Below are 14,047 nucleotides of genomic sequence, written 5' to 3' on the forward strand. Positions count from 1 at the left end.
TTTGTATGTATAATGTATTACGTATCACGTCTGTATATATAATTAATTAGAAGCTTCGAATATATTGAAAATAGACGTAGTTTACAAAGTGGCCTAAGCTTAATTAGTTGTACTATTAATTTCTCAAACTCTGGTCAATGAAGCCCAACAAAACCCTCCAGTTCATATCCAGTTCTTGCTATATATATATATCTTTCCAGTCTTCTCTCTTCTTTTCTCCTCCTCGCGCGCTTTCACCTTCTCTTAAACTGACTTGGTTGCATCATGCATGCTTCTCTCTAAACATGAAAATCAGAAAACGTAGGAGAGAGAGGCAGTGCTGGTTTGGTTAGTGTGTTGAGAATGCTTGACCGACACCAAAGTGTGTGTGTGTACTTACCCCAAGTGTAGGGTATCGTCAAGTAATAAACCGGTGAGTCCGGTATCGATCCACGAGGAAGCAATGCAAATTTGAAGTGAATGATATGCAAATGACTAGCTAACACTAATAAACACAATGAATATCAAATAAAAGCAAGTAAAAGAAATGGGCCGAATGACTCGGTAGCATGAGCGATTTTGTAATCAAAGTAAGCACAAATTGAATTTAAAACAATTAATTAAAAACCTAGTCTCTAGTCCGTCCCGGTGGTTACTCGGTTCTCATACTCAAGGTATTATTGCAAACACACACAACCATACACAATGCATTGTGTGATACTATCAATCATGCATATGCAAAGAGAATTGGGATATAAGACTTCAATTCATACATGTAGGCCATCGGGTCTCTTAATCTACGATGAACGCAAAGGGATAAGCACCTAATATTATGGATTAATGTTCCCCCTTGGGGCTTGGCTTGGCTAACACCCTAGTTTCACACTCAAAGATCAATTAACCATAACTCTCTCATGCACATTCCTAAATTAACCCAAAACTCCATCATCAATACACATAATCAATAGCTATGCTATGTAAAACTCAATTAATTAAGAAAATCATGCAATGGGTTTAACAATTCTCAATCAAACACATTAGATGCAATCCCTAGACTAGACAATCCAAAGATACAATCAAATATGTCATCTCCATAGATCCAATCACACAACCACGAAATTAAAAGAGCAAAATCAAAACTACAATTCCATGAACATACCTTGAGTAATTGAAACCAAGCACCCACCGTTTGGGACTAGAAACTAGAAAGAGAACTTAGCCACTCATCATAATGGGTATAAACATCAATTTTATAGATGAAAATCAATGTTTACAAACAAAATCACGAAAAACCAAGAAAAACTTAGAGAGAGAAGTAGAGAGAAAACAATGGAGGCAAGAACTTGGAGAAGATGAATTGTGTGAAGGAAGAAGAAATCTTAGGGTTTTCTCCTCCTTTTACCATTGAAAATACCTAACTGCCCTTATACAAACGTTCCCCATTGATTATATACATGATTTACCCCAAATGCCCTTGAAATGTTGTGCAGAAAAGTTGCAGTTCCGCGGAAGTGTCCGGACGGCTGTCCGGACACTTCATGCTTCCATCAACTTTGTGAAGCCTCTGTCTCTATTTGTGAAGAAAGCGTCCGGACGGCACTTGAGGCGTCCGGACACACTGTCCGGACAGGTGTCCGGACACCTGCTGAGTCCCAGCTTTTTTCTTTCAGCTCTAAAGGTGCCCAATTCAGCCATTTAAGCCCGATTTCCTGCAAAACCAACGGGAAACATGTATAAGGGTAAAATTACTTTATTTAAACACAAATGAATTACTATAAACACTAGAACCTCCTAATTAGATAGTATTAGGACCTCAAAATAGAGGTCCGGTCAATGCTTAGGGATGGTTTTAAGGTATACAATTATATATAATTATATAATTATAATAATGAGAATAATACTCATAATAATGATCCATACGTGATTTTATTCTCACGTTCATTCCATACATAACAAACAGAAAAACACTTGTTCCTTATTTTATTCCAACCAGCAGCCAAACATGGCATTAGCCGGCCCAGTTTCTAATCTCTCTCACTGGACTCGTACTATTGGGCCAGTTTACTATAATCCTCTCCGCTGGCCCATGATTACTCAACCTTCCTGGCCCATTGAAATTTCTGCTGGGTCATAAATGGGTTTCTGTTTTAGGCCCAGTGAAACTCCTTTGCACTCGACTGTCGGTCCGAAATTGTCACCTTTACATCTTTAATCCAATACTTTACCCGTTATGAATCCAATTTAATCGATTCTTTTTGGACCGACTTGTAATGGAATGGAATGGCCCACACAACTTTTGAAAAATCGGAGAAGAGATCACATTCACATTGCTCTATTATCTAGAAATCGCATATGCAAATTGGGCCCAAAGAACAGTGAAGCTCTGCTGTCTTCAAACCTTTAACATGGCTACACTGACTACTACTGAGTTAGTACTTGGCTTCCTTCACTTTCCCATCTAACCCATTATTCACTGCATCTTGGGTGCAGAAATTCATATCCCTCTTCTTCTCTCGGTGGATAGAGAGATCCAATGCTTGCAGGTGCAGGATATGTCTTGCTCCTGATTCTGTGTTTGGTTTCCTTTAGCTCAGGAGGTGACCCATTTGTGTTCTTTGATTGGACTGTCTCCTACCTCAAAGCCTTCCCACTTGGAGTTAAACAGCAGGTTCTCTCGTCTTTGCTTCTCTGGTTTATATTTACTAAGTGTTTCTTCACTCAATTGTGTATTTTTCATACTCGCATGATTGCTTTTGTTATTGTTGCAGGCTTCTGCTTTTTCTTATTGTACTCTCTAGTCTCTATGATTTGGGTTTCCTATAAATTTATGAATTGAAAAATGTTTGCAGGTTATTGGGATAAACGGACAGTTTCCAGGACCAGTTCTAAATGTGACTACCAACTGGAATGTTGTTGTCAATGTGAAGAACGACCTTGATGAGCCATTACTTATCACATGGTATGACATTGTGCTCTATAGAATTGGGTGAAATAGGGAGCAAAAATGACACTATTGGTTGATGTTGATGCAGGAATGGCATTCAACACAGGAAGAATTCTTGGCAGGATGGAGTTTTAGGAACCAATTGCCCAATTCCTGCTGGTTGGAATTGGACATATGAGTTCCAAGTAAAAGATCAGATAGGGAGCTTCTTCTATTTCCCTACTCTAAGTTTCCAGAGAGCTGCTGGTGGATATGGGGGAATCATTGTAAACAACAGGGAGGTTATTCCACTACCATTTAATGTGCCTGATGGAGATATTACCATTTTTATTAGCGACTGGTATACTAGGAGTCATAAGGTCAGTTTGAATAATGTCAAGGTATAATAATTGCTTTGAACGATACTAGTTGGTTAGTTAGACGATCATGACTAATTCTTGTGGGAAAATAGGAACTTAGGGAAGATATTGAAGATGGAAAAGACATTGGAGTTCCTGATGGCATTCTCATTAATGGATTTGGTCCTTATGGCTATGAACAAGCACTGGTTCCTAAGGGCATTACTTACCAGATAATAAATGTTGAACCTGGTAAGTGGCTAAAATGTTGAATGTTTAGTTTTCAAGCTTGGAGGAATTACTATTTCTATCATGATTTTTATTTATCTCAAAACTTGCTAGAACAAGACAGGTACATGCTCGAGTCAGTCGAGTGTTTCTGGGGAATTAAGTGATGAATCTGCTGCCTTTGCATTGGATGCCAAAGCATGCTGCCCCCTGTAATTGTCATTGGCTAGCTTGGTTTAGTATGAATTTTATGCATCTTTCATCTTAGGATGTTCTATGAACTTCATGTCTATTTTGTTCTGAAATATTTTGACATTTGTTTCTGTCCTTGATCATCATGTTTATTATGGTTGCTGATTTTCCAAACATTTTCCTGTCCCACACATATTGACAATGTTATTTTGAACTGTGAATGAACACCCTCATTTTTTGGACCCCGTGTTATGATGTTCTGATAACATGAAAGGCGCGCACACACACACAGGTGTTACTTTATTCCTCATTAATTGATAGAGAAATGATCTTAATTACATATGAAACAGGAAAAACATATCGCCTCCGGGTGCACAATGTTGGTATCTCAACCAGCTTGAATTTCAGAATACAGAATCATAACTTACTTCTTGTGGAGACTGAAGGATCATACACTGTCCAGCAGAACTACTCAAATATGGATATCCATGTGGGTCAGTCATACTCATTCTTGGTTACAATGGATCAAAATGCAAGCAGTGATTATTACATTGTTGCCAGTCCTAGATTTGTCAATTCATCTGCTCGGGCTAAAGCTTCTGGAGTTGCTATCTTGCACTATTCCAATTCTCAAGGGCCTGCCGCGGGTCCCCTTCCTGATCTTCCTGATGAATATGACGCATACTTTTCAATGAATCAAGCAAGATCCATAAGGTGTAGTCCATTATGTTCTTCTTGGTTTAGAATGGAAATGTCCTAGAAAACAGTATTGACTCCTTGAAGATAATTAAGCTAGTTGTTGATCTTGCTAATGTCCAAAAATTGAACTGTTTTAACTTTTAATAGATGGATTTATTGGAGATAGGAATGCCTTTGAAATCTATATCAAGTTAGCATCTTTATGGCTAGCGTACGCAATTTGTTTAATCTTAAATGACAGGAAGTTCTACAAATTTGCACTCATGTCTTGTTCAGTTCCCTTAACAATCTAATGTTTGCATTTACCTTCCATGTTGACAATAGTTAATTTGAGTTCTCATACCGGGATCTCTATTTTTTGCCATGGTGGTAGATGGAATGTCTCTGCTGGTGCTGCCCGTCCAAATCCACAGGGATCTTTCAGATATGGTGACATTACTGTGACAGAGGTATATGTGCTGCTTAATAGGCCTGCTGTGCTTATAAATGGGAAGTTGCGAACTACCCTTAATGGTATTTCATACTTACCTCCTTCTACACCACTAAAGCTTGCCCAGCAGTACAAGATTCCTGGTGTCTACAAGCTTGATTTCCCAAATAAACTAATGGGCAGGCCTCCCAAAGTTGATACATCCCTAATCAATGGTACTTTCAAAGGTTTTGTGGAGATCATTTTTCAGAACAATGACACCACTGTTCAAAGTTTTCATATGGATGGCTATGCGTTCTTTGTTGTTGGGTGAGCATTTTGGGTTTTTGGTATCTTGTTCGTCTCTTTATATGAAATTCGAGTAATTAGGAATTTGAATTTGATGAGTTTTCATTGCAGTATGGATTTTGGGGTGTGGACTGAGAATAGCAGAGGCATATACAACAAATGGGACGGTGTAGCCCGTTGCACTACACAGGTAATTTTGTCTTATAACTTTCATCTCTTGTTAGACTGCACTAAAGATCATGTGCCGAGTCATTTTTTTGATTTCTTGTAATATCAATAACCAAGTAGTTTCATGAACTAAGATGTCGAGTAAGGACAAGAGATGAGCTATTTCCATTTTGGAATTCAGCAGCACACAGTATACATGGCTTCTTTATTTGTTGCACTTCTGGTTTTACTTCTCAAATCCCTTGTACCTCTTTCATTTCTGACGCAACACGTTTATTAGCAGTGTCAGTTTGAGGAGTAACAGAGTAGACATGGTATGCTTTGAGTTAAATAGCTTTGAGATTCTTGTTGACCCCGGGGTATATTTTCGTCACTTCCTGTAAGGATAAGAATAGTGTGGATCATATGCTTAGTATTTTGCACATGCCATCACATGGAAGAAAGTGGAAAAGAGTCCCGATTTCACACTAAATTGCTATTCCCACTGTTCTAGTTCCCTCCTCAACCTTTTTCCCAGCAACCTGGGTAATGAAATTCAAAATTCTCCTGGATCAAGAATTTCTTGATATTGCCTATACATTATTTTCTTGAATGCATTTTTTAAAGAAAAGACAGTGATTGGCGTAAGAAATTGTCTGGAGTGTTTAACCTTACTCATTGCAAGCTGGATTTTCTTATCACTTTGCTAATATTGTTGGTTATCAAAGTAGTTGCGGGCAAAGAGCAATGTAGAAACGTCTTATACATCTTTAAGCCAATTGTTATCAGTGTAATCAAGTTCTTATACCTGATCACAGGTCTTTCCTGGAGCATGGACGGCCATTCTAGTGTTTCTTGACAATGCTGGCATTTGGAATCTTCGTGCAGAGAATCTCGATACATGGTATATGGGACAAGAAGTTTATGTGAGTGTTGTAAATCCAGAGGTTGACACATCAGAGAATCATTTGCCTGAAAATGCCATATACTGTGGCCTTCTTTCCTCCTTGCAGCAGTAAGATTCCGTGAACATTGCATTTTCTCTCTCACAGTTATGAGACCTCAGTCGAACTTTACTTTTCCCGTTCATTTTTCCCTTTGATCTTCTTGATTTCTCCTTGAAGATTATACCTCGTAACTCGTAAGGCATGTATTGGTAGATTATTTGGAACAATATTCAACCATAATGTTGCGTTTATGCACATTTTTACACTAAGGTCTGAATCAGATGTTCATCATGTTCCCTAATTCACTCTCTTTTTCTTTGAAACTTCAATCTCTCTCCTTCTGCAGTGACCAAGCTCAAAGAGTCCACTTTTCCGATGCCCCAGCAGTTTCGAACACGAGGACACCAATTCTGATCGCAATTCTCATTACTTTATTTGTGGCTTTGATGCGGCAGCCATGGTAGAAATGCTACAAGGCATGATAATCTGGATCATTGAAGCAAGAATATGTGCCCGTCTCTTCAAGGTAACAAGTATAAAAAGTTGTTGTATGGGCCCAGATAGTCATTCCCAAAGGGAATGAACACATCAGCCATCAATTAGCACATACTGCATTTGTAAGAAAGCTTGAAAGCTTGTATGAATTGTATCATTCTGAATTCGCATGTGTAATCATCATGTAATATCTATGTAGTTACAAATAGTTATCACTTTAGGTGAGTTAATTGGGTGTATGACTATATATGAGAAAAAGTTACACGTTGAGTGATCGAATTTTCAAACATTCCAATTTGAAAATTCTAACTTAAAATTTGTTCAAATATGTGGAATATTTCTATGGGTGTAAATAGTATAATTGTTTTTTTTTTTTTGATATTTGACATGAATTTAATTGATCAATCATTTGGTTATCAATGATTTTTTCGGTTTTTGACATGAATTTAATTGATCAGTCAGTTATGGATAATTATTTCTATCAATTTTGAATAATTATTTTAAAATAATCGATCATTCAATCGATTTAGCTTAGATCCGGTTTCTATATGATTGTTTTTTGACACCCCTTGTCCTTTCGGACAGTTAACATTAAATTGCCTACGTGACATAATGACCCGCCATCATCTGTTTCGGGGTTTCGTACCCTTGGGCTGATCTCTGGGCCCTAGTCTTGTCTCTTTCTTTTTGGGAGGAAAGGTGAACTAGGTCCACAAAGACGTCAGCGTTTTGCGGTCAAATTATCAACCCTCAGTCAACTACAGTCTCTCCATAACAGACAGCTCTGGTGGCCAAATAGAGTAGCAGAAACGCAGACGAACAAGCGAAAATGGCTTCAGTATCTCTATCTTCACCAAGTGTTCAAGCATACAATAAGGGCATCGTTTCTTGTGGAAGGAGTCAGTTAAGCTCTTGCAGTTTCGCTTTTGAGTCGGGCTTCTTCGGCACCAAATTTCCCACGGGGCCGTTGTCATTATCAACCCGGAAAACTCGCAGGACCCGACCTGAGTCTGTCGAGACGTACTGCTCGAGTACCCTCTCTGCTTCTACTCAGACGTTCGACGTCGTGATCATCGGCGCCGGCATCATTGGGTTGACGATCGCCCGTCAATTTCTGATCGGGTCGGATCTTTCTGTTGCGGTGGTAGATAAGGCCGTCCCTTGTTCTGGTGCAACTGGTGCAGGTAGTCCTTGCTTTTGATCCTCAGATTTGGTTTTTATTATTGTGAAATCATAAAGCGAGATATCGTCATTCAGATGAGCTTAATGCTTGAGTTCAATCTCTTTCTACACTTGCCAAAAAAACCCATTTCATGAAAATCAATGCAAATTTCAAATGAAGTTTGTAAACAAACTACTGGCAAGTTAATTAGGTGATTGGAATAAGACTTGTAAATAGCTGTTGAAACAAGAAATGCATTGGTGCGAGCATAAACTGTATTTTCTGTGGTAGTAAATTCCTCAACATTATTCAATCAAAAAGAGTTTCTTAATTTTGTTGCTTCAAGTCAATCGCGTGAATAAGCTCTCACCTGCCTTGGAATTCTAGGTTTAAATTCAACTCAATGCATTTCCCCTATATATATTTTGTGATTTTTTGTATGATATCTTCACTTTCTGTTTGTCATTCGATCTGTTTTTAGGGCAAGGCTACATATGGAAGATACACAAGACCCCTGGGAGTGATACATGGGAGCTGAACATGAGAAGCCACGAACTGTGGGAGAAGTTTGCTGAAAGTATACAAGATCAAGGCTTGAATCCTCTCGAAGTTTTAGGTTGGAAAAAGACAGGTACAAAGAAGTTGGTCTTCTCATTTATTGGTTTTTTCGTGACATCAATATACTAAATTTTGAATAGCTGAACATCATGATGTGTCATTTACATTTGTAAAACTTAAGATATTCAATGTCATTTATAATTTTAGAATAGCTGACCATCATGACATGTGGATAACTTTGAAACTGCTATGTGGAGGATCTCTTTCGAAAATGAATTCACTTTATATGTGTGTGCAGATGATTATATGGATGTTTGTGTGAGTTTTTTTTTGAGATATGAAGATTTCAAGTGTAAATGCTATTTACAAGCTGCTGGAACAAATCTAGCTTGCTTTCAGTCATCATGCTTTAAATCTTGGTGTGAAGTGGGTGGGTATGGATATGGGTGTTGGGGCATCTTCATGTTGTGTGTACATTTTACGTTTTTCAGGATCGGTTGATTTGATCGTGTGAAATTTGTATCATGCTTCTTGAGTGCTTATAGAACTTATCTAAAACTTGCGAAGTGCTTCTGTTGGTTATTTACAGGAAGCTTGCTAGTTGGTAGGACCCCTGAGGAGTCAGCCATGTTAAAAAGAAGGGTGGAGCAGCTATCCAATGCTGGGTTAAAAGCTGAGTATTTGTCAAGTCATGATTTACTTCTAGAGGAACCTGCAGTTATGGTAGGGGAAGAAGGAGGGGCTGCCTTTCTACCTAATGACTCCCAGTTGGATGCTCAACGAACTGTTGCGTTTATTGAAAAGGTCTCCTTGTTCCCTTTTTCCTATGACTTGATACTGTTTTCTTTGTTGTTGCTAACAACAATCATGGAAACAACCGCTGCAAATTTCCAGGGTTAGGCTGCATACTTCTGCATTTGCCAGACCCTATGGTGGCGGGAGCCTTGTTCACTAGGCTTAAAAGTTAGATGCAAAACTGAGAGTGAGCCTGGATGCAGTGTAAGGTTGCAGTATTGCAACCTGAGTACCTGACCATCAATTGTTCAAATCACATAATTATTCTCTCCGCTATTAGATATAAAGCTTACATTTGTCCTCTCTGGAACCCTGAGCCTAGTTTACTGGATTTCCTTTTCCATGAAAGTAGTATAAATGTTGATACAGTTTATTTGTAGGCTAACAGGGAATTTGTGGCGAAAGGCAGATATGCAGATTTCTATAGTGACCCAGTCACGTGTTTATTAAGGTTTGTTTTCATCCTTGTTCTCCTTGTTCCACCTCATTAAAACTTGAAAATTACTCTGAAATCGAGGGATTGGAATATTTTCAATAGGGGGGTAACAACTGGTACTGACCGTGGTCATTCTTATATATCAGATCTGGCAGCGGTGGGGAGGTTGAAGGTGTTCAAACTTCCAAAAGGACCTTGTACTGTAAGAAAGCCTTAGTCATGGCGGCTGGTTCTTGGAGTGGGTCTTTGATGCATGATCTGTTAAGAGAATCAGATGCCATATTAGATGTACCTGTAAAGCCACGAAAGGTCAGATTTAACTTATTTGTCCTGGTATAGTTTGGATTTTGTTAATTGTTATACTAAGTGCATAAACGCAATTAAGTTTTTCACATCCCTTCTTCCAACTGATGTATGTGTGTGTATAATTATGGTTAGCAAGAGATAATAGGGTATGATAACAAGTTTTTGTGCCAGATACCTTGCAATCCAAATTATCCAATGACCAAAGACTAATGCGTTTGGTTCCTTAAACACTAATTGGCTCAACCATCATTTCTCAGCACTCAGTCAAGCTCAAACCTACCACTTAATTTTTTGGGATTTTTCCATTTTCATGCTTGGGACAAAGGCAAAGTTTTAATCTTGTTTCCTTGTTCTCATAGCTAGATGGGAAGCCAAATAGTCTTATCCATATTTTTATTCAACCCAAGTTCTGATGCTCTTTTAGATTCTTAAAGTAGATTTGGGTTACTTATTCCGGATATGTTGGCAGCACGCATGGGAATGCAGTAGTTGGGTTTATAGTCAGCCTCTCTATATTATGTTAGCGTTTTGGGCCCAGTGCCCCAGTGCAGCTTATATCCCAAACACAAAGTGCCCCCCCCCCCTCCCCACTTTGCATGAATATCGACAGGGTATGAAGTTATGGTTGTGTTGTGATATTTTGTGAGTAAAAAAGGAATGGAGCACCTAACTGCTTGCTGTATGGTGTGCGTCCGAAATAGAGGTGAATTTTATTTATGCTCTTTCTCTACATTTTGTACGTTGGTCACTCATTGATCTCGCACATTTTTAGTGAATCTTTCCAAGTAAGATGGCCTTGCATCCATTATTTTATTTGTGTGATACTTACTTTACATTTAATATACCTGACAGGGTCACCTGCTTGTGTTGGAAAATTTTAATTCCCTCAAGTTGAATCATGGCCTGATGGAAGTGGGTTATGTTGGTCATCAAGAAAATGCTACTTCAGCTACAAAATTAACTGATAATGGGCAGGCTCTCTCTGTTTCAATGACAGCCACAATGGATAGTGTGGGGAACCTTGTTCTTGGTACTCTATCAAACTCCTTATCTACGTTCTTCAGTGCAAATAGTTTTTATTATCTTTAACTATACATTAATAGCTAAGAAATCTACTACGGATTATGGAACTAGAAACTCATGTAATATTACTCCTTCCATTACATTTCAATAAAACAAAGCAAACAGGACCTTGATCTTTCTCTTCAAAGCAACCCTTGGTTTAGTGTGGGTCACTTGGGAGTTTGGTTGCTTTTGCTTGTTTTTCTTTCATTCTCTTTTCCGCTTTTTCCAGGGAGTAGTCGTCAATTTGCCGGGTTCAGCACTGAGGTGGATGATTCTATCATTGGTTACATATGGAAGCGGGTCGCAGGGTTCTTTCCTCAATTGAAAGAAGTGTCCCTCACAGATTTCGCTGTGAGAAGAAAAGTGAGAATAGGCTTACGACCTTACAGTAAGTTATCTAGTTTTTCTATTGGAAATTGAGGATTCTGAACTATATTCTTTGTAGAACTTTGCATATTCGTCTGTCATAAGAATAATGACATAACATTTTACTTTTCTCAGTGCCTGATGGGAAGCCTATGATTGGGCCTGTTCCTGGTTTGTCTAATGTGTTCATTGCAACTGGACATGAAGGTTGCGGACTCTCAATGGTACTGATTGTTCTCTTTTCTGATGTAGACATATAATAGATTTATATTCTTGTTCATCTTGTCATAATAAATTTGCAACTGAGCCAATGACAATATGACATGTTAGATATTAGTCACGGTTGGCTGGCGATTTCCATTATAATTCAAGCTTTACACTTGTGCCTCTTTTTCCCTAACTTTTCAGGCTTTGGGGACTGCTGAAATGGTTGCGGACATGGTGTTGGGCAATCCTGGAAATGTTGATTATGCACCATTTGTGGTTCAAGGACGATCTTGTTGATTACTATGTGCACTTGAAACTGTGCAACATTCATACCATGGTAATTGGGCTGCAACATGAGCTTTAGCCAGCTGCCGCAATGCTGCTTCAGTGCGCTAATGGAACACCCATTTTGGAAGGAAAAGGAGATGTCCTACTTGTTTAGCTGTCTCTTTATATCATTTTCCCTACCCCTTCAAGATGATGGGTCTAATTTGATTTTTGTTTCGAAAAGAAAATTGTTGGATTCGTTATGTCTAGGGTTATATAATATGATGATCGAGTTGATTCCAATGATTATATGTTCATCCCATGATGGACAGCACTGGAATAGGGTTGGATACATTATGAGAAGGGATCATTCCAGCATATCTAAATAGATATTATGTTTACATATAAATCCTTAGGTCGTTACATTCCATTTAGGATTAAGAATAGGCGTAATTCCAAAATTTTTCAAAGGTGGTTAAATAGTTTGTTGAAAGGCATTAATACCCAATTTCTAGGATATATGGTACAAAAATAAAAGGACAAGTATAGTTTATGGAAGAGAGACTAATTGACAAGGCCTGTGACTTTGATCGTTGGGTCGATTGAGCCTTTAAACTTTATTTCGAGTCAAATATGTCCCTGAACTATGAAGAATGATATTCGTTATCTCTTCTCACATTTTTCATCCAAATTCATTGATTTGACAAGATTTTTCCATAAAATGTCTTGCATGTTGCCGATATAGAAGTCACGTGTCTTACAAAAATGGTCCATTTAAGCTCTTGTACTTTGATAAAATAGGTCAAATAAGTTAATTTGGATGGAAAATGTAATGGAGGATAACATACATCATTTATCATAGTTCAAAGGCATATTTAACCCGAAATGAAGTTTAGGGGTTCAAGACTTTTCGATTCTTTCCTCTTTCTGGAATTAAAAGCTTTTGTAATCCTAAGAAAATAAAACAGGGAAGAAATAATTATTATATATTGCTTTGAAAATTAAAAATAATAAAAGCAGAGTCCGGATCGCTATACGGATTATGGACCCAAGCCATTCGACCCACACCCAGTTGATGCCGAGGTCTCGACGGATCAAATTCAAATAGAACCACTTAAACCGACCGGACCATCATTCTTAAAGCATACAGACGCTCAATGGCCATGGCGACCACACTCCGAAGACTCTCCTCCCAAATCCACCGTCTCCCCAGCCTTTCTCCCTTCACCCATTCCCTAATCGCTCGATCCTCCTCCTCCACTTCGGCCAAAGTTGCGGACCGGATTGTGAAGCTATCCGCAATCGATTGGGAGGGCAAGAAGCACGAGGGGATCGGACTCTCAGGGCATACCCTTCTCAAGGCGCTCAAAAACGCCGGGCTGATCGACCCTGAGTGTCACCGGCTAGATGAGATCGATGCTTGCTCGTCCGAGTGCGAGGTTAGCATTGCCCAGGAGTGGCTCGATAAGCTGCCCCCTCGATCATTCCAAGAGGAGAAAATCCTCAAGAGCAATTCCAGGACTAGGACGTTGAACAAGCACTCTAGGCTTGGTTGCCAGGTCGTGCTAAGTCACGAACTCCAAGGTATGGTCGTAGCGGTCCCTGAACCCAAACCCTGGAATACTGCTTAAAAGAGGATTCAGAACACTGTCTATGCGTTTGGTTCCCTAGCTTTTGTGATAATTGGGAATGAAATTTCAATAATGTGTCTGCAAATTTTGAAAACTGATTGATTTATGCTCAAATCAGCTAAACTGGCATGTACTAAGGTTGAACCTTGAATTCTATGATTTTGGATATTGCGCAATATTGTTCTGGTTTTCAAGTGCTTTCCTCCTTTGTTCAAATTGAGTGTTTTTGCTGATTCTTTGCCTCTCTTGTGTAAAGGGCAATTGCCCTAGAAACTTGATTTTAGTAACAAGTATGAGATGGGACAATAAAATGATATGTAGCATTTGTTTACTAGCAAAATCTGTTGTAGTTTTCCACAGGATTATTACATTTTGTGAAACTGTTTATGGAGAAAAATATTAGGATTGAATTAGATGAGACCTGCAAGATGGAATATGTGTGGGGAAGTGGTTTGACTGAGTTATTGATGGCACATATGAAAGGAGATTAATTAGAAATTTAGAATAGACAATGGAATCTACTTGAGGTGAGTCGTTTGAAAAATCTGCTTGAGTGATCAATTTTAT

At 38.7% G+C, this 14,047-nt stretch overlaps 3 protein-coding genes across 5 annotated transcripts; all 3 read left to right on the forward strand.

Annotated features, from left to right (window-relative positions):
* Window positions 1-2,342: 2,342 nt before the first annotated feature.
* LOC119999953 (monocopper oxidase-like protein SKU5) lies at window positions 2,343-7,030 on the forward strand. 3 transcript variants are annotated; one of them, XM_038847794.1, is made up of 10 exons: window positions 2,343-2,647; window positions 2,829-2,938; window positions 3,012-3,303; window positions 3,375-3,513; window positions 4,032-4,395; window positions 4,754-4,829; window positions 4,929-5,119; window positions 5,210-5,288; window positions 6,064-6,260; window positions 6,539-7,030. In XM_038847794.1, the coding sequence occupies exons 1-10, from the start codon at window positions 2,513-2,515 to the stop codon at window positions 6,654-6,656; spliced, it is 1,701 nt and encodes a 566-aa protein (XP_038703722.1). In that variant the 5' UTR covers window positions 2,343-2,512; the 3' UTR covers window positions 6,657-7,030. The 3 variants fall into 3 exon arrangements, with proteins under 3 accessions (XP_038703722.1, XP_038703720.1, XP_038703721.1); XM_038847792.1 differs by having other exon boundaries at window positions 2,344-2,647; window positions 4,754-5,119; XM_038847793.1 differs by having other exon boundaries at window positions 2,344-2,647; window positions 3,012-3,282; window positions 4,754-5,119.
* A 389-nt stretch (window positions 7,031-7,419) lies between these two features.
* Window positions 7,420-12,237, forward strand: LOC119999955 (hydrogen cyanide synthase subunit HcnC). Its single transcript, XM_038847795.1, has 9 exons — window positions 7,420-7,871; window positions 8,331-8,480; window positions 8,997-9,211; window positions 9,583-9,653; window positions 9,785-9,947; window positions 10,797-10,974; window positions 11,239-11,397; window positions 11,511-11,599; window positions 11,784-12,237. Exons 1-9 carry the CDS (start codon window positions 7,517-7,519, stop codon window positions 11,877-11,879), a joined length of 1,476 nt encoding a protein of 491 aa, XP_038703723.1. The 5' UTR covers window positions 7,420-7,516; the 3' UTR covers window positions 11,880-12,237.
* Window positions 12,238-12,968: 731 nt separating this feature from the next.
* LOC119999956 lies at window positions 12,969-13,696 on the forward strand. The gene has a single exon (XM_038847797.1). The coding sequence runs from the start codon at window positions 13,007-13,009 to the stop codon at window positions 13,478-13,480; it is 474 nt and encodes a 157-aa protein (XP_038703725.1). The 5' UTR covers window positions 12,969-13,006; the 3' UTR covers window positions 13,481-13,696.
* The last annotated feature ends 351 nt before the right edge of the window (window positions 13,697-14,047 follow it).

This window comes from Tripterygium wilfordii, chromosome 6 (genome assembly GCF_013401445.1).
Source record: "Tripterygium wilfordii isolate XIE 37 chromosome 6, ASM1340144v1, whole genome shotgun sequence".
NCBI classification, from domain to species: domain Eukaryota; kingdom Viridiplantae; phylum Streptophyta; class Magnoliopsida; order Celastrales; family Celastraceae; genus Tripterygium; species Tripterygium wilfordii.